This window comes from Prionailurus bengalensis, chromosome A2 (genome assembly GCF_016509475.1).
Source record: "Prionailurus bengalensis isolate Pbe53 chromosome A2, Fcat_Pben_1.1_paternal_pri, whole genome shotgun sequence".
NCBI lineage: Eukaryota > Metazoa > Chordata > Mammalia > Carnivora > Felidae > Prionailurus > Prionailurus bengalensis.
This window is the reverse complement of record NC_057348.1, coordinates 24,401,507-24,424,350: the sequence shown is the minus strand read 5'-3', so window position 1 is coordinate 24,424,350 and position 22,844 is coordinate 24,401,507. Positions and strand designations below refer to the sequence as shown.

General features: G+C 36.3%; 1 protein-coding gene across 13 annotated transcripts in view; it reads left to right on the top strand.

Moving 5' to 3' along the window:
* ERC2 (ELKS/RAB6-interacting/CAST family member 2) overlaps positions 1–22,844 on the top strand; it is a 923,107-nt gene that overhangs the window by 414,643 nt on the left and 485,620 nt on the right. For all 13 annotated transcript variants that reach the window (XM_043587674.1, XM_043587670.1, XM_043587678.1 and 10 more), the window contains one exon: positions 16,149–16,286. In XM_043587674.1, coding sequence (XP_043443609.1) covers positions 16,149–16,286 — 138 coding nt within the window. The remainder of the gene's footprint in view (positions 1–16,148; positions 16,287–22,844) is intronic.

Genomic DNA, 22,844 nt, shown 5'->3' with positions numbered 1-22,844 from the left:
AATCCCTTAAAAAAACAAAAGACCATAAGCCAAATTTGGAACTCAAAACAAGGACTGTAAATAAAATAATTCTTAAAAAAAAAAACTTCCTAAAACCCCAGCAAGACAGTCATAATTGTGAAAAGACATCAACTTGAGATAATTTAGGTGACACAATTTTATGACTCTTTTAGAATGACCTTGAAAAAATATTTCCTAAAATGAATTCTCTCTTCAATAATTATTTTAGACAGAGTCTTGAAGAACAAACTCTCATGAAGTAAATTGTTTTCTTTGATGCTGATATTTTCTTGCAAATTCCAGAGGACACAATCATTAGTTTTAACTCAAGATGATGAAAGTATTTTTCCTTTGAGAACTAGGTTTTCCACTGATTTCAAAAGCCTGTCTGCAGGTGAGATTTAATTTAATCCTTTGAGTACTTAAGAAGCATTCCTGAGACAGTGGCCAAAAAAGTGACAAGATTAGTACTTTGTTTATTGACAGTGTGTGGACAGGAAAAGACTTTTATCCCAAAGAGTTTAATGATTTTTTTTTTTTTTAGTGATCTTAATGACAATTTTTAATTACTAAAATATTCATTATTTAAATAGCCAAAGATTAGATGATACACCTAAAATATAAAGTCAGTTGCAGTTGAATAGCAGCCTAGGAATTAAGTAGCAACAACACAAGCATGAAAGGCAGGTAGTATCTTGCTAACTAAAATTTAGTTTCAGAACAGAGAGTGGAAAATGAATCTGTAAGTATTAAAAGAAAATGCATAAATGAAAACCTACAGAAGATTTGTTATATCTTTCTCAAAATCAGAATCACCTATGTATGGTTTTCATGAGACTTTAAAGATTTTATAAAATGTTTTTTTCTCTCTGTCCCATTATTTCATTTTTAATTCCAGTTTCTATTAGTGTTTTGTGTATTCCAAGGGGCGGACCAATTTTTCTGATGTCAGTTACTATTTGAATAAATTAAAAAGTCCATGAATATGAAAATTATACACATAGTTTGAACTTGAATCAAAAAAATATATATGACTATGACTTTCAGATAAATTAGTATCATAAAAAAAGGTCTTAATTATTTCCTGTTCAATGTGTGTGCAAATGTATTTCTGCATATAATGATTACATTGTTTATAGTTTGCTTTTTATTTTATTTTGGGGAGTACACAATTTTAAAAATTGGAATGTTTTGCATTCTAAATTTGACAGGTTTTCAGGTTTTTTTTTTTTTTTTAATTTTTTTTTCTCAACGTTTATTTATTTTTGGGACAGAGAGAGACAGAGCATGAACAGGGGAGGGGCAGAGAGAGAGGGAGACACAGAATCGGAAACAGGCTCCAGGCTCTGAGCCATCAGCCCAGAGCCTGACGTGGGGCTCAAACTCACGGACCGCGAGATCGTGACCTGGCTGAAGTCGGACGCTTAACCAACTGCGCCACCCAGGCGCCCCAAGGTTTTTTTTTTTTAAACAAAAGTAAAATCTTCTTTCTATTATGACATTCAGCAGAAATGAATTTGCAGAGTATTAGGAGTTTTTTCTGTTTAGGTGGCTCTAGACCTCTTAGCCACCCTGCCATCCTCTCAATAGATTTAGCCATGGTTAGCAAACCATGAAGATCTTGTCTGTAATAATCACTTATTAATATTTTTACATCATGAGAATTTCTAGACAATCCTTGGATCTTGCCTTTCATTTTATCATTGGACATTTTCAGGATGTTCCGTTTTAGAACAATTTGGGATGTTTTAAATTTGCTGCCTATTCATTTTATGTCTAAAGGAAAAATGACACAAAATTCCATACTATTTGGAAACATGCTGTCTTGGTTAGGGTTTGGATCACATTTTAAAATTAGTTTTAAAGGAAAGGAAATCATATAAATGCTCTGGAATTCAGATAAGCACCAAGCATGGGAAGCAGGCACTTGTCTTTTAGAGTGCTTATCCTTTGGGGTCAGACTGATGATGGTAAAAAAAAAAAAAAAAGCATTCTAGACCTTTAAATATTGATTATGCACTTTGGGGAGCTGTTTTCTTTCCTGCTTTCCCTCTGCCCCTTTGAATTTGGACTTTGCTAGAACTTGCAGAGTGCAGTATCTCAAATATTCCACAGGGTGTCATGATATGGTTGTTCTCAGGAACACTCCAGTGGGAGGTAATTTGAGCCAAGCTTCATCCAGTATTTCAAGGATTGGTACATTTTGGTTATAGTTCAGAATTATTTACTGAGGGCCTACTGTGTGTGAGCTCCATGATAAGAAATGTAGCTGTTAGTGTTATCATGCAAATCCCTTTCTTCACTTTGTGTTTGGCATTTTGGCTCGAGTTTTTTTAAATTTACTTGCTATGTAGTTTCAGGCCACTTGGGAGTGAATCTCAAATAGAGGAGTCAGGTTTGAAGCCAAATTCTGGCTCCCTTCCCTCCATCCTGTGGTGGGAATAGATCCCAAGGGGTCCTAGTGCAGGAAGGGGGCTGAGAGTTACTAATCTAAAGGCTCCTGGGGTAGCCATGGGGAGGCTGACACAGAGCTGGGGCCTGAGTTGGACAGTTTGAGTGTTAACTGCCCCTTCATCATTAGTTGTCTGGGTCACCTTAACAAGTTTATTTGCTTTTTTTCATTTTTGATCCATGATGGGGTTTTGAAGAGCAAATTCAACAATCCATTTCTAAACAGTGTTTGGTGGCTTCCAGCTCTGGGACAAGATAATATAAACTCACATTTCCCTTCTCCTTCTCTCTAAATACATCTTATTTATATTGTCTGGAAATAATGCAACAGACAATCATGAAAGGACTCTGAAATGTAGGAAAGAAGAAGGACTGGCCAGGGGCCTCACGAATTGAAGAACACCAGGATGAGTTTCCGGGGGTTTCTTCTTGCTCTTCATATCTCCTTGCCTGGGATGTGGAGAGCCCTGCAACCCTGAACTGCCAACAGAAAGTAGATTAAAATAAAGAAGGATGAAGACTGAAACAAGGTGACTGCTTGCTAAGATATAATATAAATAGGAAAGCAAAACAAAACAAAACAAATCTTGTAACACATACTCAAATGTTCAGGATAAAATAGATTATTACTCATCTCATACCAAGAACCAAAAAAGTCACAATTTGAATGAGAGAAGACAACTAATAACAACACTAAGGTGAATCAAGTATTGGAATTTTATGACAAAAAATATAAAGCAATTATAAAATAGATTGAACAAGCAATTACAAAAATAGAAAGCCTTACTGGAAGGATTCCTTAGTAGAGTGGAAATGACCAAAGATAGAGTCTGTGAACTTGAGGACAGATCAGTACAACTTAATCTGAACAACAGAGGAAAACTAGACTGGAAAATAAATGAACAGACCCTAGAGACCTGTGATTTAATAACAAAAGATCTAAGATTTCATCAGAGACCCAGAAAGAGATGAGAAGGAATATGGGACTGAATAAATATTTGAAGAAGTAATAGCTGTAAACTTCCCAAATTTGGCAAAAGATATAAATCTACATATTTAAAAAGATGAGTGAACCCCAAACGGGATAAGCCCAAAGAAATCCATGCTGACACGTCACAATTAAGCCTCTAAAAAGTAAGAAAAGGAAAAAAGATCTTAGAGCACCCAGAGAGAAAGTACTCAGCATTTATAGAGGGATGGATACCAACTCGAATGATAGTGGATTTCTTATCTGAAACCATGGAGTCCAGACAAAATCGGCATGTTTTTCAAATACAGAAAAAACAAAACAAAACAAAACAAAACAAAACAAAAATAACCCTGCCAGCCATAAATTCTCTAACTGGTGAAACTATCCTTCAGGAATAAAGAGGGAAATAAAGGCATTTTGAAAAAAGGAAAACCAAGAGTATTTGTCCCTAGCTTATCTACCGTTGAACAGTAGCTAAAAGAAGCTCTCTCTAAACAGAAAGGAAATGATAACAGCAGGATTTGAACTTCAGAAAAGAAGAAAGAAGAGTGAAATGGAAAAAATGTGGATAAACATAGTAAACTATCTTCATCCTTATAATTTAAAAAAATTTGACAGTTGAAGCAAAAATTATAGCGATATCTGTTGTGCTCACTGTATGTAGAGGATATAATGAGACAATTATATTTAAAAAGTGAGGAAAATAAAAGAACCTTAAATAAGTGCAATTTTAGTACTTCACTTGAAGTGACAAAACATTTATATCAGTAGGTTATGACATGTTTCAGTAAATTGTACCACATACAGCAGTTGTTAAGAAAATATATAAAACTGTATACTGAAAAATAGTATAAATAAGTGAAGATGGAATCCTAAAAATATTTGCAGTAACCCTCAGGAAGGAAGGAAAGAAATGGAGGAATGAAAATGGGGGAAATGAACAGAAAACAAATAATAAAATAGCAGACTTAAGCCCTAACATAGCAATAGTTACTTTATGTCAGTGGTCAGAATATACCAGTTAAAAGAGATTATCCAAGTAGAGCCAAAAACAAACAAACAAACAAACAAACAAACAACACTCCTCCAAACAAACTAAAAAAAAAAAAAAAAACCCATGACACAATTATATGCTGTCTATAAGAAATTTACTTCAAACACAATGACATTGTAGGTTGAAAAGAAGAGATAAAGGTATATCATATTAACATTAATTTTTAAAAAAAGAGAAATGACTATGTTAATATCAGATTAAGTAGATGTAAGAGCAAAGAAAATTACTGGGAACAATGGGAGACATTATATAATAAAAGAAGTAACTCACCAAGAAGACATAGTGATCCTCAATGTGTATGCAGCAAACAAATATATGAAATAAAAACTGATAGAACTAAAAAGGGAAATAGACAAATTCACAATTATAGTTGGGGACTCCCACACTTCACTATCAGCAGTAGATAGAATTAAGTACAGAAAATTAGCAAATTAAATGAACTGAATAGCTCTATCAACTAACAAGAGCTAGATGACATTTATAAAACACTCTACCCAACAACTGCAAACTATACATTCTTTTCAAGTGTGCATGTAGCATTCATTAAGATAGATCATATTCAGAGTTGTAAAACAAACCTGAACATATTTAAAAGAATTGGATTCATATAATGTGTTGTATGACCATAATAGAGTCAAACTAGAAATCAATAATAGAGGGATATGAGAATCTACAAGTAATCAGTGGTTCAAAGATGCTAAGTAGGGGTGCCTGGCTTACTCAGCCCATAGAGCAGGAGACTCCTGATCTAAGGGTTGTGAGTTCGAGCCCTACATTGGGTTTAGAGATTACTTAAAAAAATAAAAATCTTAAAAAAACAAAGATGCTAAGTAAATAATAATTCACGCCTCAAAGATGAAGTCATAAGGTACAAATATACATATAGCTGAATGAAAATGAAAATACAACGTACCAAAATTTGTGGGATGTAGCTAAAGCAGTGCTAAAAGGAAAATTTATAGTATTAAATGGTTGCATTAGAAAAGAGGAAATGTTACAAATGAATAATCAAAATTTCTACCTCAACAAACCAGAAAAATAAGAACAAAATAAACCAAAGCCAAGTATAAGGAAGGAATAATAGTAGAACAAAAATCAATAAAATGTAAAACATGGAAATAACAGAGAAAATCAATAAAAGCTGCTTATTTGAAAAAAATCAGTAAAATTGGTAAACCTCCAGCAACACTGACAAAGATAAAAGAAGATGAAAATTACCAATATCAGAAATGAAGCAAGAGATATCATTACAGATTCTGTCGCCATTAAAAAGTTGATAGAGGAATATTATAGACAACTTTCTACTCCTAAATTTGACATCTTAGCGGAAAAGGTCCCATTCCTCAAAAACCACAAACTATCAAAACTTAAAAAAAATGAAATAAATAACCTGAATAATCTTATAACCATGAGATAAATTGAATTTTTAATTTAAAAGTTCCTATAAGAGAAATTTCCAGGCCCAGATAGCTTCACTTGGAGATTTTTACCAAATAAAGAATTAATACCAATTATACTAAATTTATTTCTGAAAAGGGAAGAGAGAACAGTTTTCAACAAATTTTATGAGACTAATCTTACCTTGGTACCCAAAACAGAAAAATACAAAAAAAACCCAAAACACCCAACTCCCTAAACCAAAGTCACAGACTACTGTCTCTCATGAACATAAATAAAAGACCCTCAACAAAATATTAGAAAATCAAATACAAAAATGTATAAAAAGAATAATGTATCATGACTAAGTGAGATTTATTTCAGGTATGCAAGGCTTGTTCAACATTTAAAAATCAATCATTGAAAAAAAATCATTGTTACCTACCATATGAACAAAGAAGAAAAAAAACGTGATCATATTACTTAACATAGAAAAAGCATTTTTAAAAATACAGCACTCATTTATGATTAAAAACTCTAAGCAAGTTAGGAATAGAGGGCAACCATCTCAGCTAGGTAAAGAACATATACAAAAAAACCTACAGCTAACATCTATCTTTCACTACTAAGATTAAATATATTTCCCCTAAATTCAGGTAAAAAGCAAGGATGTTTACTCTTACTACTGCTATATAACACAGTACTCTGAAGTGCTCACCACTGTGATAAGAGAAAAAATTAAAAAATAAAACTATCCCTTTTTTCCAAATGACATGATTGTCTACATAGAAAATCCCAAAGTATCTTTAAAAAGAAAAAAAAAAAAGCTCCTAGAACTAATAAGTGAGTTCAGTAAAATCTCAGGATACAAGATCAACAGACAAAAATTAATTACATTTCTATATACTAAAATGAATATGTGGAAAGTAAAATTAAAAATAGAATTTAAGTTGTAATAACTCCAAAGAAAATGAAATACTTATAAATAAATTTACCAAAACAAGTACAGGATCTGTATGCTGAAATATACAAAATGTTGATGAAAAAATCAAAGAGGACCTAAGCAAATTGAGATATGTATTGTATTCATAGTGTGAAAAACTCAGCATATTAACAGTGTCAATTTTCCCCAAATTGAGCTATAGGTTTAATGAAATTCCTTTCAAAATCCCAAGGGTTTTTATTGACATATACAGGCTTATTATAATTTTTTTTATGGAAAGGCACAAGCCCTAGATTAGCTAAAACATTCTTTTAAAAAAAGGTGATATTAACCCTCTACAGCTACTGTAATCAAGACAATCTCCTATTATTGGAGTGACATATCAATGGAACAGAATAGAGCATCCAGCTATATATCCACACAAATATGCCTAATTAATATTTTACAATGGTGCAAAGACATTTCAATGGAGGAAAAATAGCTTTTGAACAAATGGTGTTGTATTAACTGGACATCTGTAGGCAACAAAAATGAACATTGACTTAAAACTCACACCTTATACAAAAATTAACTCAAAGTAAAATGTAAAACATGAAACTATAAATTTGTTAGAAAAACTATAGGATAAAATCATCAGAATGTAGGGCTAAGTAATGAGTTCATAGAATTGACATTAAAAGTATGATCTATAAATTGGACCTTCTGCTCTGTGAAACACCTGTTAAGAGGATGAAAAGATAAGCGACAGACTGGGAGAAAATAATTGTAAGCCATATATCTTACAAGGGATTGGTATCTGGAATACTCTCCAAAGAACTTTGAAAAGTCACCAGTAAATCAAAACCAAAATCAAGCCAATTAGAAAACAGCCAAAAGACATGACCAGATATTTACTGAAGAGGATGTACAGATGGCAAATATGCACATGAAGAGGTGTTCAATGTCATTAACCACACGGGGAACTGCAAAATAAAACTACAATGAGAGAGGCGCCTGGGCGGCTCAGTCTGTTAGGCGTCCAACTTCGGCTCAGGTCATGATCTCGCGGTCTGTGAGTTTGAGCCCCGCCTCGGTCTCTGTGCTGACAGCTCAGAGCCTGGAGCCTGTTTCAGATTCTGTGTCTCCCTCTCTCTCTGACCCTCCCTTGTTCATGATCTGTTTCTCTCTGTCTCAAAAATAAATAAATGTTAAAAAAAAAACTACAATGAGATGTCACTATACATCTGTTGGAATTACTAAAATAATAAGTCATGACAACAGCAAAAGTGTTGGTGGGAATGTAGAAAAATTAGATGTTTCCTACATTGCTTGTGGGAATGTAAAATGGTACAGCCACTTTGGAAAACAGTTTGGCAGTTTCTTACACAGTTAAAATCACAAGTCCCATGACCCAGAAATTTCACTCTGATGGCATTTATGTCAGAGAAATGAAAACTTATGTTAATAGAAAAAACTTATATGTGAATATTCATAGTCTCCTATTTATAATAGCCCCAAACCAGAAACAACCCAAGTGTCCTTTAACAGGTAAATGGTTAAACAGGCTGGTATATCCATATCATGGGCCACTACTTAATAATAAAAGAGAACAAATTATTGATAGACATAACAACTTGGATGACTTTCCAGAGAATCATACTGAATGAAAAAAAAAAAAAAAAAACACTGGCAAAGGTTATGTTATGTACTGTGTTCCTGTGTTTATGTAACATTTGTGAAATGACAAAGTTATAGAAATGGAGGACAAATTCATGGTTGCCAGGGGTTAGAGATGGGGGGCAGAGACAGAAGATAGGTGGGAGCAATTATAAAAGGACAATACAAGGGATCTTTTGGGGGATAGAATTGTTCTGTATCCTGACCTTAGAGGTGGTCACATGAATCTACGTATGTGATACAGTTGCATAGGACTAAATACAGACACACATACACACCAATGAGTGCATGTAAAAATGGTGATACCTGAATAAGATCAGTGGATTGTATGAACATCAATTTCCAGCTTGTGATATTGTACTATAGTTATGCTAGATTTTACTATTAGAGGAAACTGGGTAAAAAGTGTAAAAGGTATCTCTTAATATAATTTCTTACAACTGCATGGAAATCTCAATTATCTCATTATAAAATGTTAAAAAAATAAAAGCAAGTATTTAGGACAGTGCCTGGTTTATAGTGAAGAGGTCTGGGGCATACACTACCTAACCTTTTTATAAGCTGAAAGTTTATTTTTATTTTAATTTTAGGCCATATAAAAATGACTGCATCAGAAATGCCATGTTAAAATGTCACACATCCCATTATAATTAATTCTTCAGATTTGGATAAATTTCTCTTTTAGAATTCTTTGTTTAAGGACTCTTTTAAAACGCTTCTCTGTTTTTATTCCAAATGAAATATATAGGGATAGTAGGCAGAATTCTAGGATGGCCCTCATGACATGGGCTCCCCAGGTGTTATGTCAATGTTTAGATTACATTTTATGCAAAAGGGAATTTGCAGATGTAATTAAGATTGCTATTCAATTGACCTTGAGTTAACCAAAAGGGAGATTATCTGGGTGGGCTTGAACCAATCACTTGAGCATTATAAATTTGAGTCTGGAGGTCAGAGACAGAAAAGTCAGAAAAATTCAAAGCATGGAGGAGGGGATTTGACGTGCAAAAGTGCTCTGTTGCTAGTTTTGAAGATGGAGAGGGGCATATAGCGAAGACCTGAGGCAGGTTCTTGTTGCTAAGAACAACTTCTAACTAATAGCTAGCAGTGAACTGAATAATGCCAACAATCTGAATGGTCTTGAAAGAGGACCCCAAGTTCCAGATGAGAACTCATCCTGATCGACCTTTTGATATCTACTTTCTGAGACCTTAGGCAGAGAAACCAATTACACCGCATTTGGACTTCTGGTGTATAGATTGTGGGACAATACATTCATATTGTTTTAACCTGCAAAGTTTGTGGTAATATTTTGTGTAGCAATAGAAACCCATACAATGGGTTGATTTAAATCTTTGTATTTAAATCCATTGTGTAGTGGATCCTGTTTAGCAACCAGTGTTGCCTTTTCTTTGGTGTTATGTAAAGGGTATTTCTGGAGAAGGATTTTGGGAAGATGGAGGAGTAGAAGGCACCAGGAATTTGTCTCTCCATCTAGACAACAATTGAACCGGCAGAACCTGTCTAATGTAACTATTTTGGAAGTCTGTAGTCCACTAAAGGCTTACAACTTCCAGGGAAGGCTTAGATGGTAAAATGCAGTTAATTTGGGTCAATGTTAGCTCTTAACACAGTAGAAGCTAACCATTTCCCACCCTTCAGCCAAGTGGCAGGCAGCTAAACATGTGTGCCTAGAGCAACCTACACACAGCTTGCAGGAGCCAGGGTGAATAAAAAGAAACCTGCCTTCCAAATATCAAGGAACTGTGTTCTGATCATTGATTGTTGCTTCTGATCAGAGATGCAGTCAGAGTCAGCAGCCATTGTTGTTACACCTCCCCACATTGGTGCAAGCCCCTCCCCTTCTGCTGAAGTGACTTTCAGGAGACTTAGGCTGGCAGTCTTTTTCCCTCTCCATTTTCTCTTTTGAGAGCCATACATTGAGGACTAGGACATTCATGAACAAGCTCATATATAAGGAAAATTAGAAAGTGAGGACACATACCCAGGAAAAGACACAGGCTCAGAAAAGACCTAAGAAGACCTTATATTTATATCTCAGACTGATCTTTGGCACAGAAATAGCCAACAACAACAGCAACAATGACAGCAACAAACACAAAATAAGAAACAGTAAACGACAACAATAACAAAAACAGCAAACCCTGGGATATGGAGAGAAGCTGATTTCCAGAGTACCACACTGTGAGTTTCAAACATCTAGTTTTCAACAACAGCAAAAATCACAAGGCATGCAGAAAGCGGGAAAGTACGATCTATTTAAAGGGGAAAAAATGAACAGAAACTGATCGTGAGAAGACTTGATGGCAGATCTACTAGACAAAGATTAAAATTTTTTTTTAATGTTTATTTATTTTTGAGAGACAGAGAGAGACAGCATGAGCAGGGGAGGGGCAGAGAGAGAGAGGGAGACACAGAACATGAAGCAGGCTCCAGGCTCTGAGCTATCAGCACAGAGCCCGACATGGGGCTTGAACTCACAAGCCGTGAGATCATGACCTGAGCCAAAGTCGGACACTTAACCAACTGAGCCACCCAGGTGCCTCTAGACAAAGATCTTAAAACAACACTCTGAAAGAACTAATGGGAGATGTGGGGGAAATAGAGAAAACAATGTATGAACAAAATGGAAATATCAATGAAAAGATAGAAAACCTCAGAGGAACCCAAAAGGAAATTCTGGAGATGAAAAAGTATAATAACTGAAATGAAAAATTCACTAGAAGCATTCAAAGGCAGCTTTGAGTAGGCAGAAGAACCAATGAACTTGAAACAAAAAAAATATTGAAGAAAATTAAGCAGAATCTGAGGGGCCTCTGGGACATCATCAAGTGGACCAACACACACATTAGGGGAGTCCTAGAAAGGAGAGAGATAAAGGGGCAAAGGAAATTTTTGAAGAAATAATGGCTGATACTTTGCAAATTTGATTTAAGACATGAATATGAACATCCAGGAAGCTCAATAAACTCTCAGAAAAATGAATGCAAAGGGACCCACACCAAGACACATTATAACCAAACTTTTGAAATCCAGAGACAAAGATATACTTACTTGAAAGCATCAAGAGAGAAGTGACTTGTCATTTGCAAGGGATCCTAAATAAGTTTATAAGCAGTTGTCTGATCAGAAACTTTGGAGGCCAGAAGACAGTGGGTTGATATAATTAAATGATAAAAAAAACTGTTAACCAAGAATCATATATTCAGCAAAACTGTTCTTCAAGAGTGAGGGAAAAATTAAGATACTCCCAAATAAACAAAAGCTTAGAAGTTTGTTACCACTGGAACTGACTTACAAGAAGTGCTCAAGAGAGTCATGCAGGGTGAAATGAAAGGACACTAGATGGTAACTCAAAGCCATGTAAGAAACAAATATTTCAATAAAGGCAATACATGGGCAAATATAAAAGCTACTATTATTGTAACAACGGATTGTAACTCCACTTTCTGTTTTCCACATGATCTAAGAGAACGATTTATTTTATTATTATTATTTTAAATGTTTTATTTGTTTCTGAGAGAGGGCAAATAGGGGAGGGGCAGAGAGAGGAGGACCGAGGATCTGAAGCCAACTCTGGGCTGATAGCTGCGAGCCTGATGTGGGGCTTGCACTCATGAACTGTGAGATCATGACCTGAGCCAAAGTCCAACGCTCAACCTACTGAGCCACCCAGGCGCCCCTGAGACTAATATATTTTAAGAAACTATTAGTCTAAAAGCTAGTATCATTGTAACTTTGGTTTGTAACTTTATGTTTAATTTTCTATGTAATGTAAGAGACTAATGCATTAAAAAGAATCATTAGTTTATTTTTGTGAGTACACCATGTATAAAGATATAATTTTGTGACATCAGCAACCAAAAGGGGTGGAGATGGAGCTGTAAAAGAGTCGAGTTTTTGTATGTTATTGAAACTAAACTAGTATAAATTCAAAGTGTTAAGTGTTATAAATTTTGGATGTTACATGTGATACCCACGGTAGTCACAAAGAAAATAGGTGTAGAACACACACACACGCACACACACAAAACGATAATAAAATTCAATAATTTCAGTACAAAGAAGTCAACTAAGTACAAAAGAAGACAGCACTGCAGGAAATGAACAAAAAACATTATCAGGTATGCAAGAAACAAATAACAAAATGACAGATATAAATTCCCCCTTTTCAATAATTACTTTAAATGGATTAAAGTCTCTAATTGAGAGACAGAGATTGACAGAATGGATTAAGATCAAACAATCATAAAAACAGCCCACCCTCAACATGATACAACTATATGCTATCTATGAAAGACTCACTTTAGATCCAAAGACACAAATAGATTGAAAGTGAAAGCAAGGAGAAATATGTCCTTTGCAAGTAGTAATGGAAAGAGAAAAGTTTACAAGAGACAAAGGCATTATAAATTAATTAAAGTTTCAATACTATCAGAAGATATGACATATATAGGCATGTATGAACCTAATGACAGGCCATCAAAATATGTGAAGCAAAAGGTGACAGACCTGAAGGAGGAAAAAGACAGTTTTGCAATAATCGTTGGGGACACCATTACCCCACTCTTAATAATAAAACAACCAGAGAGAAGATATGTAGGGAAATAGAGGACTTAACACAATAAATCAACAAGATCTAACAGACATATTCAGAATACTGTACCCAACAATGACAGCATGTGTAATTTTCTCAAGTGCACATGGGGCATTCCCCATATTCATCCCCAGATTGAGTCTCAATATATTTTCAAAAGATACATGTCATACAGACTATTTTCTCCAACCACAAGAGGATGAAGTTAGAAATCAGTAACAGAAAAACTGGAAGATTTGCTAAGTTATAGAAATTAAACAACATTTATCATTTATTTATTTATTTATTTATTTATTTATTTAGACAATGTGAGCAAGGGAGAGGGGCAGAGGGAGAGAGAGAGAGAGAGAGAAAAGCTTAAGCAGCCTTCACGCTCAGTGTGGAGGCCGACACAGGGCTTGATTCCACGACCCTGGGATCATGACCTGAGCCAAAATCAAGAGTTGGACGCTCAACCAACTAAGCCACCCAGGTGCCCCAAACAATACACTCGTTAACAATGAATGAATTGAAGGGAAAAAAAAAAAGAGAGGGAGAGAGCCAAACCATAAGAGACTCTTAAAAACTGAGAATAAACTGAGGGTTGATGGGGGGTGGGAAGGAGAGGGGGTGGGTGATGGGCATTGAGGAGGGCACCTGTTGGGATGAGCACTGGGTGTTGTATGGAAACCAATTTGACAATAAATTTCATATTAAAAAAAACAACGAATGAATCAAAACAAATCACAAAAGAAGTGAAAAAATTCTTAAAGACGAATGAAATCAAAAGTGCAATGTACCAAAACATATGGAATGTAGAGAAAGCAGTACTAAGGGGGAGATTTATGCATCAAAAGAATTATCAGCAGAGTGAAAAGGCAACCCACAGAATTGGAGGGAACATTTGTAAATTATATGTGTTAAGGGATTTATATGCAGAATATACAGAGAATACCTAAAACTCGACAACAAAAATCAAATGTGATTCAAAAATGGGCAAAAGCGTTTGAATAGGCATTTCTCCCAAGAAGATATACAGATGGCCAGTAAGCACATGGAAAGATCACTCAACATTATTAGTCATTAGGGAAATGAAAATCAAAACTACAATGAGACACCATCTTTTACCCATTAGGATGGCTATTATCAAGAACCATAAAATACCAAGTGCTATTATATTACCTGCATACTGGTAGGACCCCAGCCCTAATCCTCTTCAGTCCTCTCAGTGATTTGGGGAGACCCCAGGGAGTCTCTCACAGGCTTACAGCCTCAATTTCCAGTACCCAAAGTCCCTTGAAATCAGTGCCTACCACTGCCCCAGGGCTGATGCCCTGAGGGAAGGTGTCCTCTGTCCTGTCCAGGGCACTGTCTCCCAGAGTGACAGGGGGTGCCTAATTAGTTTGTTTAGGACCACCATGGATTTACACATTTTCATGTACACAGATGTATCTGTGGGTATGGGCATACTCAAAATAATAACACACAGTCTCCTCATAGAGTCAGTCTTCTCAGCTGTTAGCTTCTTTTACATAACGAGTATCATCCTGACATGTAACTATCCATATTCTTATTCACCCATATATTTATTTATGGAATTGTGTAACCACATGAACACTTGTCTGGAATGGAGGAAACCTTTGTTTTGACTGCAGATGATTATGCCTTTGAGTTCCTGTGTTTTCCATGGAAGGACAGTGAATTCTCACAGTGGGCAGGAATACATTGCATTTTGATGAAAGAGAGACTAATTATTTGACCTATAACTTGAGTTTCCAGGATGTCTGTCTCAAGGCAGAAAACATGTCTTATTGAAAAGATATATTGGTGGGGAAAAAAAAGGAAAGAAGTAGGGAGAGAGGGAAGATGAAGGAAGGAAGGAAGGGAGAGAGGGAGGGAGGGGTAAAAGTCCATTTCTGTTCATTCAAATAGATTGTAGCCATTGGAAAAATTAGCCAAGTCCTGTGTCCTGCCAGTTGAGCGTCAGCAAGGTCAATGTTTTTGCATTCAGAGATATTTTGATGCTACTACCACGGCCACTCCCACTGTCACCCTCTTCTCCTCCTCCTTGTTGCTGCAACTTCTGTCATTATTTGTATCTTATTCCAGATTTATGCTGAATGAATCAAATAATCCAAAAATTTGTTTAAGTCACACACTGTTAAACATGCATTTGGAATGATTTCGTGCGAAAGCCTGGGTGCAGAGTACAAATATTTTGAATGGACTTATCTTAGAGTTGTACTGCTTTACTTGTCACTTTAAAACCCTTAATATGAATAAATTGTTTGTACAGTGTTTTTTTTTAATCCTTAGATAAGAAATACATGGTTTGAAAGCAGAGAATAAAAACATGAATGATAATGTATGCAATGCCCAGGAAAGGTCCTTGCTGCTGCTCATGGGCAGGCGTTATAATCAGCCATTTAGCGTGTTTATTTCAGGCTGCAGATAGTGGATAAAAGTGGCTGGTTGGTTGCCAGCACATGATTTAGTTGCCAAATAGAGTGTGTAGTACTTGTTACATTTGATTTATATCACAAGTTCTTCCCATTAACGGTCTACTGATGATAACCTGGTTGGCTTTTCATGTGGTTACTTTGAAACAGCCACTTGACAACGTTTAGCATATCACAAAGTTTAATACTGAATACAGGAGTGAGTGAATGACGACAACATAGGTCCTGCCTTATATTATTCTGGTGCTTAATGCAGAATGGACACCCAATACTAGTCTTTTCATTGAATGAAAAAATCCTGCATATGTATTCCCTGATACACTGTACGAAGATTAGGTTATGGACTTCAGACTTAAAGGTCTGGTGGGAGGGATAGGAATAATAGTGCTTACATATCTGAAGGCCTTGCATCTGTATACATAGAGGTAGTCTGCTTATCTGTATTGCCATTTGAATACAAAGTTGAATTATGGAAGAATGAAGGACTCATCAAGATGGCCTTGATTCTAAGTCAGTGTAACCTTGTAATGATGACAGTGTCAATAACCTTGGTCTATTTTTTAAAACAGGTCCACTTCAGGAATGTTGTCCTTGGATATGTAATAAAATATGCATTAAATATGGTTAATTTTTATTTTCAGATTGAAAACTTGCAAGAACAGCTTAGGGATAAAGACAAGCAACTAACCAATCTGAAAGACAGAGTAAAGTCCTTGCAGACAGATTCTAGTAACACGGATACTGCGCTAGCAACACTAGAAGAGGCTTTGTCAGAAAAGGTGAGCTTGGGCTGAATAATGGGGGTGGTTGGGAGGAAGTGATCTAAATGTATTTAAATGTGCCTGCCTTTCTCTATGTGCTCTCACTACCCCCAGTCCCAGCTGGACCTCCCACTGCCATGTTAGCCCTCCTCAGTAGACTTGGCACATTAAATAAGCCAGGAGATCCTTGAAATGCAAACCTGATTACATCACATTTGGCCCAGCTTGAAAACCTTCACTAGCTTGTTACTTTTCTTAGGATGGTAAAAAATGAAATCCTTAACCTGGCCTATATAGTCCGTCGCTTCATCTGATCTGGCTCATACCTGGTCATCTACCTCTCTGCCTGCCTTACTCTTCTCTCCTTCCCATCCTTCTTTCCTCTTTCCTTTTCTCCCTTGTATCCTCCCTCCCTTCCTTCTTCCCTTCCTTCCTTCTTTTCCAGCCTCATCCCCATCTCTCTTTCCTCATTCTTTGTATTCTAGCTATGCTGGCCTTCTAAATGTTCAAGTCCACTATGTTCCCTCCTGCCTCAGACCCTTTTCATACCCAATTACCTAGCCTAGAATGTTCTTTACTTCCTGGAGATTTAATTCATCTCCTTATGGGAGTTCAGCTTCCTGAGAAGCTGTATTGCACAGTAGTCAGGGATGTGGACTTTGAGAGCTAGACTGCCTGTCTTCTATATTCCGCATTATCATAGTCTATAAACTGATGTAATAAGGTCAAGTGGAAGGAGACCTAGGAGCCAGTCTCAGCCCTGCCACTAACTTACTGGATGACCTTGGCAGGTAACTGCCTTTCTCAGTACCTCAGATTTGTGTAATGGGAGGCATTAGTTTAAATGGCCACAGGTTTTTTAAGCCATGTATTTTAAAGAAGCCTTCTTTGACTTCTGCTTCAGAATCACCAGGAGTTGCCTGTTGAAAATCTAAATTATTAGGTTCCATCTATACTTACTAAATTAGAACCTTGAAAGGGCTTGGGATTCTGTATTTTAGGAAGTTCCTTGAATCATTGTGATGTACACTCGAGTCTGAGAGCCTCTGCAGTATATAAAAAAATAGAGAAGCTAAAAAGATCTAATTCTTTTTATGGCTAGATAGAAATTATAACATTGTCACATTTATAATATTAAATTATACAGATTTAATTTGAAAACTTACAAGAATAAATAAGATGATTTTTCAGGGAAAATATTCTTTTTAATATTTTCAAGAATTTATTACCAAAACTGTAGTAATTTTGTTTGTAAAACATTTGAATGAGTGAATTGGTCTTAAAACTATTAATGATTATGTATTCTGTTTGCAGTTTTGAGTAATAGGATGTCAGTCCATTACTACCTCTCAATTTCTTTCTGTAACTTTACATAAACATATACCATATAATTTTTTCATATCGTGGATTCTTGGCAGGATTTTATCATTTTTTCCACTGGCCCTATTAAGATTAGATTTATTCTAGTTTAAATCCCGAAACAATTTCCAAATCTGAAACTACTCTTTTTATCTAAGCACCTCCTTTGAGAAGAAGGGGATGACTGCAAGGAAGGCTGAGGTCTGTGGGAGTCTGACCCCCCCCAAACCCATGCCACCACTTGAGAGTTATTGCCTCCCGTGGGGCAAGCCTCTTCTCTTAGTGCCTTATTTTCAAAATTTGCTGACCTCTAAGTTCCATTGTCTGTGGAACTACCTTGATAATAATTAATCAGTCTGCTGATCCAGAATCTGAAGTACATGAAATCTGATTTGGGCAATACATGAGGAGTTGAGTAGTTAGATACCTTGAAGGGCGAGATAGGGAACAAAAATGAGGGAAGAGGGTTTGGTGTGAGACAGTAAGAATTGCTGGCAACTGTGGCAAGCTGCGGAGTCTTTGACTTGCCTCAGATCATTCAAGTTCATATAATACATTAAAGTATTATGATGCTCAAGTCAAATATGATGTGGGCCAGCTTTGGCCTGTGAGCTCTTAGTTTTCAAACCTTATTTGCATCTGACTTGTAGATTTTCACAGTATTGAAGAATACAAGCAAACACAGATCAATTTATATGGAGGGAATTTTTAAAAGGTGCTAAAATCAGGATATTAGTGTATTTGATAAGCACAGATAAAAACATTGGATAGGAACTGTCAAGGTTCTCTGTCATGGGTCGAAGAATAGTAGATTCCTTTCAAGTATTTATCCCAGTGGGTATCGAACTTTTGTATCCAAATATTCTTATCATCTAGGGTTCTTCTTCTTCTTCTTCCTCTTCTTCTTCTTCTTCTTCTTCTTCTTCTTCTTCTTCTTCTTTTTTAATTCTCAAGTCAGTTAACATACCATGCAGTCTTGGCTTCAGGAGTAGAACCCAGTGATTCATCACTTACCTATGACATCCAATTGGGAGCTTCTTCAAATAACAGTTTCCTGGGTCCCATTTCCTAGTGATTCTGATTCAGTTGCTTTGCTCTGGGGCCAAGGAACCTATGATTTTTACAAGCATGCCCAGTGATTCTGATGAAAGTGGTCAGGTGACCACACCTTAAGAAATACCAAACCCATCCTCTTCCATTTTAAAGATGGGAAATTGGCTCAATGAGGTGAAATGACTTGCCCAGAGATGAAAATTTTGGACAGGTGCAGCACCATTCCCCATTTCTGGGTCCTGGGGCTATGTCATGGACAGACCATGGCATGGCCTATGCTAACTTCTGAACCCAGTACTCCAGGAAACCACTTCTAATCTAAGTTGGCCCTTGGTTGGGACTTTGTTGTCTCCCCTGGACTAACCCAGGGCCACTCAGCTCATGGGTGATGGAATGGGACTGAAATTCAAACCTGATAATTGTGCTTTTGACAACATCACAATCACCTTTATTGGCCCTTCCCTCACAAGGTTCATTCAGTTTTATCCACATTTAATTGAACAGACCCCCTGGAACAAGATGGTACAAAAAATAAAATGATTAATTAAAACTTTTGGACTCATAGAGCATCTAATTATTTGCTGTCATTTGGCTGATAAATAGAACCTATTAGGCACTATTCACCATTCCACTTGGGTTGTGACATTCTGGGAAGTGTGTTATTCCTTTTAGTTTCCAGGAACTTATATACATATTCACAGTGCAAAAAAATAATGCCATTTAGCAAGTTAAGATTGAGTATGACATAGTTCTAGGATTGACACACAGAAGCTCAAGAGACGGAACCCACAGTATTTATAAAGCTGGTCTCGCCAAGTTTGCTGTAGCCATATAGCAGATAAGCAGTTGAGAAAGGCAGATAACAGAGCCGGAGGCCACTGCAATTCAGTTCCCGCTCAGTGATAAAGCACAAATAGATTAGATTCGTGCAGAGCCAGATGAGTGCACAAGGAACACTTGCCAATGCAAATAAGACTAAAACAAGAACACATTGTTGGAATTTCTGCAAGTTAGTTGTTAATCAAGTAGATCATGGCATATTAGGGCCTTTTAACACATGTTTTTGACATCTGGCCCTGCGTGGCTGACAGTTAAATTAGTTTTGTGATTGACGGAGAAATATTTCGTAGTATTGAATCATCAATAACACTTAAAAACATTATAGTGCTTGCTGATTTTTTTTGTCATCAATGCCCAGTCAATAGTAAAAGTGGTTAGAGTGAATCAACCTACTTACCAAATGACTCTGACACCTTCTGGATGTTAACACGTATACTTAATTTTATTTCCCTTCCTTTGAAGCTAAGATGATCCCTAATTTGACTTCTTATTCGTGCCTCCAGCATGCCAGACAGTTTGCCCAGCCATGGGTTAAAAGACTCACAGGAGTTGAGTGCCTTCTTTGGAAAGCTGGGCTGGGAGGAACGGACATGCAGTAAAACCACATGAAGGGTGCCGAGTGGGAATAAACGCCATATAATCCGGCAGGAGTGATTCCTGTGAAGGCTTCCAAATAGTGAAGTGACATAGTCAGTTTGGGACTTTAAAAAAATGTCACTCCAACATCCCATATGGTGGAAATGATGGGATGGAGAGGGCCTGGTAGCTGGGTGACCATTTGTGATGCTTTTGCAGTAAGTGTAGGCATAAGGCAGTAAGGGCTCAGTTGCCGAAATTTTTAAAAGCCCTTAAGAGACTTCCTGTGCACTGAGGCCAGTGTCTTTTGTAGATCCATAATTATCCACTCACCAGTGTCACAGACAGAGTGAAATAGGACTATAACTGGAATCAAGAAGAAACAAATGTAGGCAATTAGTAGACTGATTTGTTCTGTTTCCACCCCCACTGTTGTAATAATATACTTCATTTTAAAGTGTTTTTAACTAATTGAAAAACAATAATGATACTTCTTTTTTTCCTTGAAAGCATTAAGTACATAAATTATTGTCATTGGGGTAGAACAGTTGCTTCCCTGGGGGACCTTAAATCACAGGCTAAGTGTTCAAACTAACTTCCCTCTGCACCACATACTGTTTTACATTGTCTTATGTATCAGGCCTTGTCTTGTACTATGTACTCATAAGCATATAAAAGATAATATCAGGATCCTTAAAAGTAGCTGTTGCACCAGTATTTTTTAAGGATCACTATCCAGAAAGGATGCTGTATTTTGTCAAATGCTTTTTCTACATCTATTGAAAGGATCATATGGTTCTTATCCTTTCTTTTATTAATGTGGCATATCACATTGATTGATTTATGAATATTGAACCAGCCCTGCTGCCCAGGAATGAGTCCTGGTGATCATGGTGAATAATTCTTCTAATGTACTGTTGAATTCGATTTAGTAGTATCTTGTTGAGAATTTTTGCATCCAGGTTCATCGGGGATAATGGCCCGTAATTTTCCTTTTTAGTGGGGTCTTTGTCTGGTTTTGGAATCAAGGTAATGCTGGCTTCATGGAATGAGTTTGGAAGTTTCTGTTCCATTTCTATTTTTTTTGAACAGTTTGAGAAGCATAGATATTAACTCTGCTTTAAATGGCTGGTAGAATTCCCCTGGCAAGCCATCTGGCCCAAGACTCTTATTTGTTGGGAGATTTTTGATAACTGATTCAATTTCCTTTCTTGATAAAAATCTTCAAGAAAGTAAGCATAGAAGAAATATTCCTCAACTTCATAAAGGCCATATACGAAAGGCCCACAGCTAATATCATCCTTGATGGGGAAAAATTTAGAGCTTTCTTCCTAATATCAGGAACATGACAGGGATGTCCAGTCTCACTACCATCATTCAACATAGTACTGGACGTCCTAGCCTTAGCAGTCAGACAACAAAATGAAATAAAAGGCATTCAAATTGGCAAGAAAGAAGTCAAACTTTAACTCTTCACAGATGACATGATACTCTACATGGGAAACCTGAAAGACTTCACCAAAAAACTGCTAGAGTTGATCCATGAATTCTGCAAAGTCGCAGGAAATAAAGTCAATGTACAGAAATCCATTGCATTTCTATACACAATAATGAATCAGCAGAAAGTGATACCAAGGAATTTATTCCATTTAAAATTGCACCAAAAACCATAAAATACCTAGGAATAAACCTAACCAAAGAGGTAAATGTTCTGTACACTGAAAACTATAGAAAGCTTATGAAAGAAATTGAAGAAGACACAAACAAATGGAAAAGCATTCCATGCTCATGGATTGAAAGAACAAATAATGTTAAAATGTCCATACTACCCAATCTATACATTCAGTGCAATCTCTATCAAAGTAACACCAGCATTCTTCACATAGCTAGAACAAACAAGCCTAAAATTTGTATTGAACCTCAAAAGACCCCAAATAGCCAAAGTAATGTTGAAAAAGAAAACCACAGCTGAAGGCATCACAATTCCAGACTTTAAGCTGTATTACAAAACTGTAATTATCAAGATGGTATGGTGCTGGCACAAAATCAGACACACAGATCAGTGGAATAGAATAGAGAACCCAGAAATGGACCCACAAACATATGGCCAACTAATCTTTGACAAAGCAGGAAAGAGTATCCAATGGAAACAAGATAGTCTCTTAAGCAAATGGCACTGGGAAAACTGGACAGCGACATGCAGAGGAATGAGCCTAGACACTTTCTTATACCATACACAACAATAAACTCAAAATGGATGAAATACCTAAATGTGAGACACGAAGTCATCAAAATCCTGCAGGAGAAAATAGGCAGTAACCTCTTTGACCTTGGCCGCAGCAACTTCTTACTTAACATGTCTCTGGAAGCAAGGTAAATAAAAGCAAAAATGAACTATTGGGATCTCCTCAAGAAAAAAAGCTTCTGCACAGCAACGGAAACAATCAACAAAACTAAAAGGCACCCGATGGAATGGGAGAAGATATTTGCAAGTGACATAACAGATAAAGGGTTATATCCAAAAATCTATAAATAACTACCAACTCAACACCTCAAAAACAAATAATCCAGTGAATAAGTGGGCAGAAGACATCAATAGGTGCTTTTCCAAAGAAGACATGCAGATGGGTGGCAGACACATGAAAAGATGCTCAACACCATTCATTTTCAAATGGGAAATAGAAATCAAAACCACAATGAGATACCACCTTACACCTGTCAAAATGGCTAAAATCAACAACTCAAGAA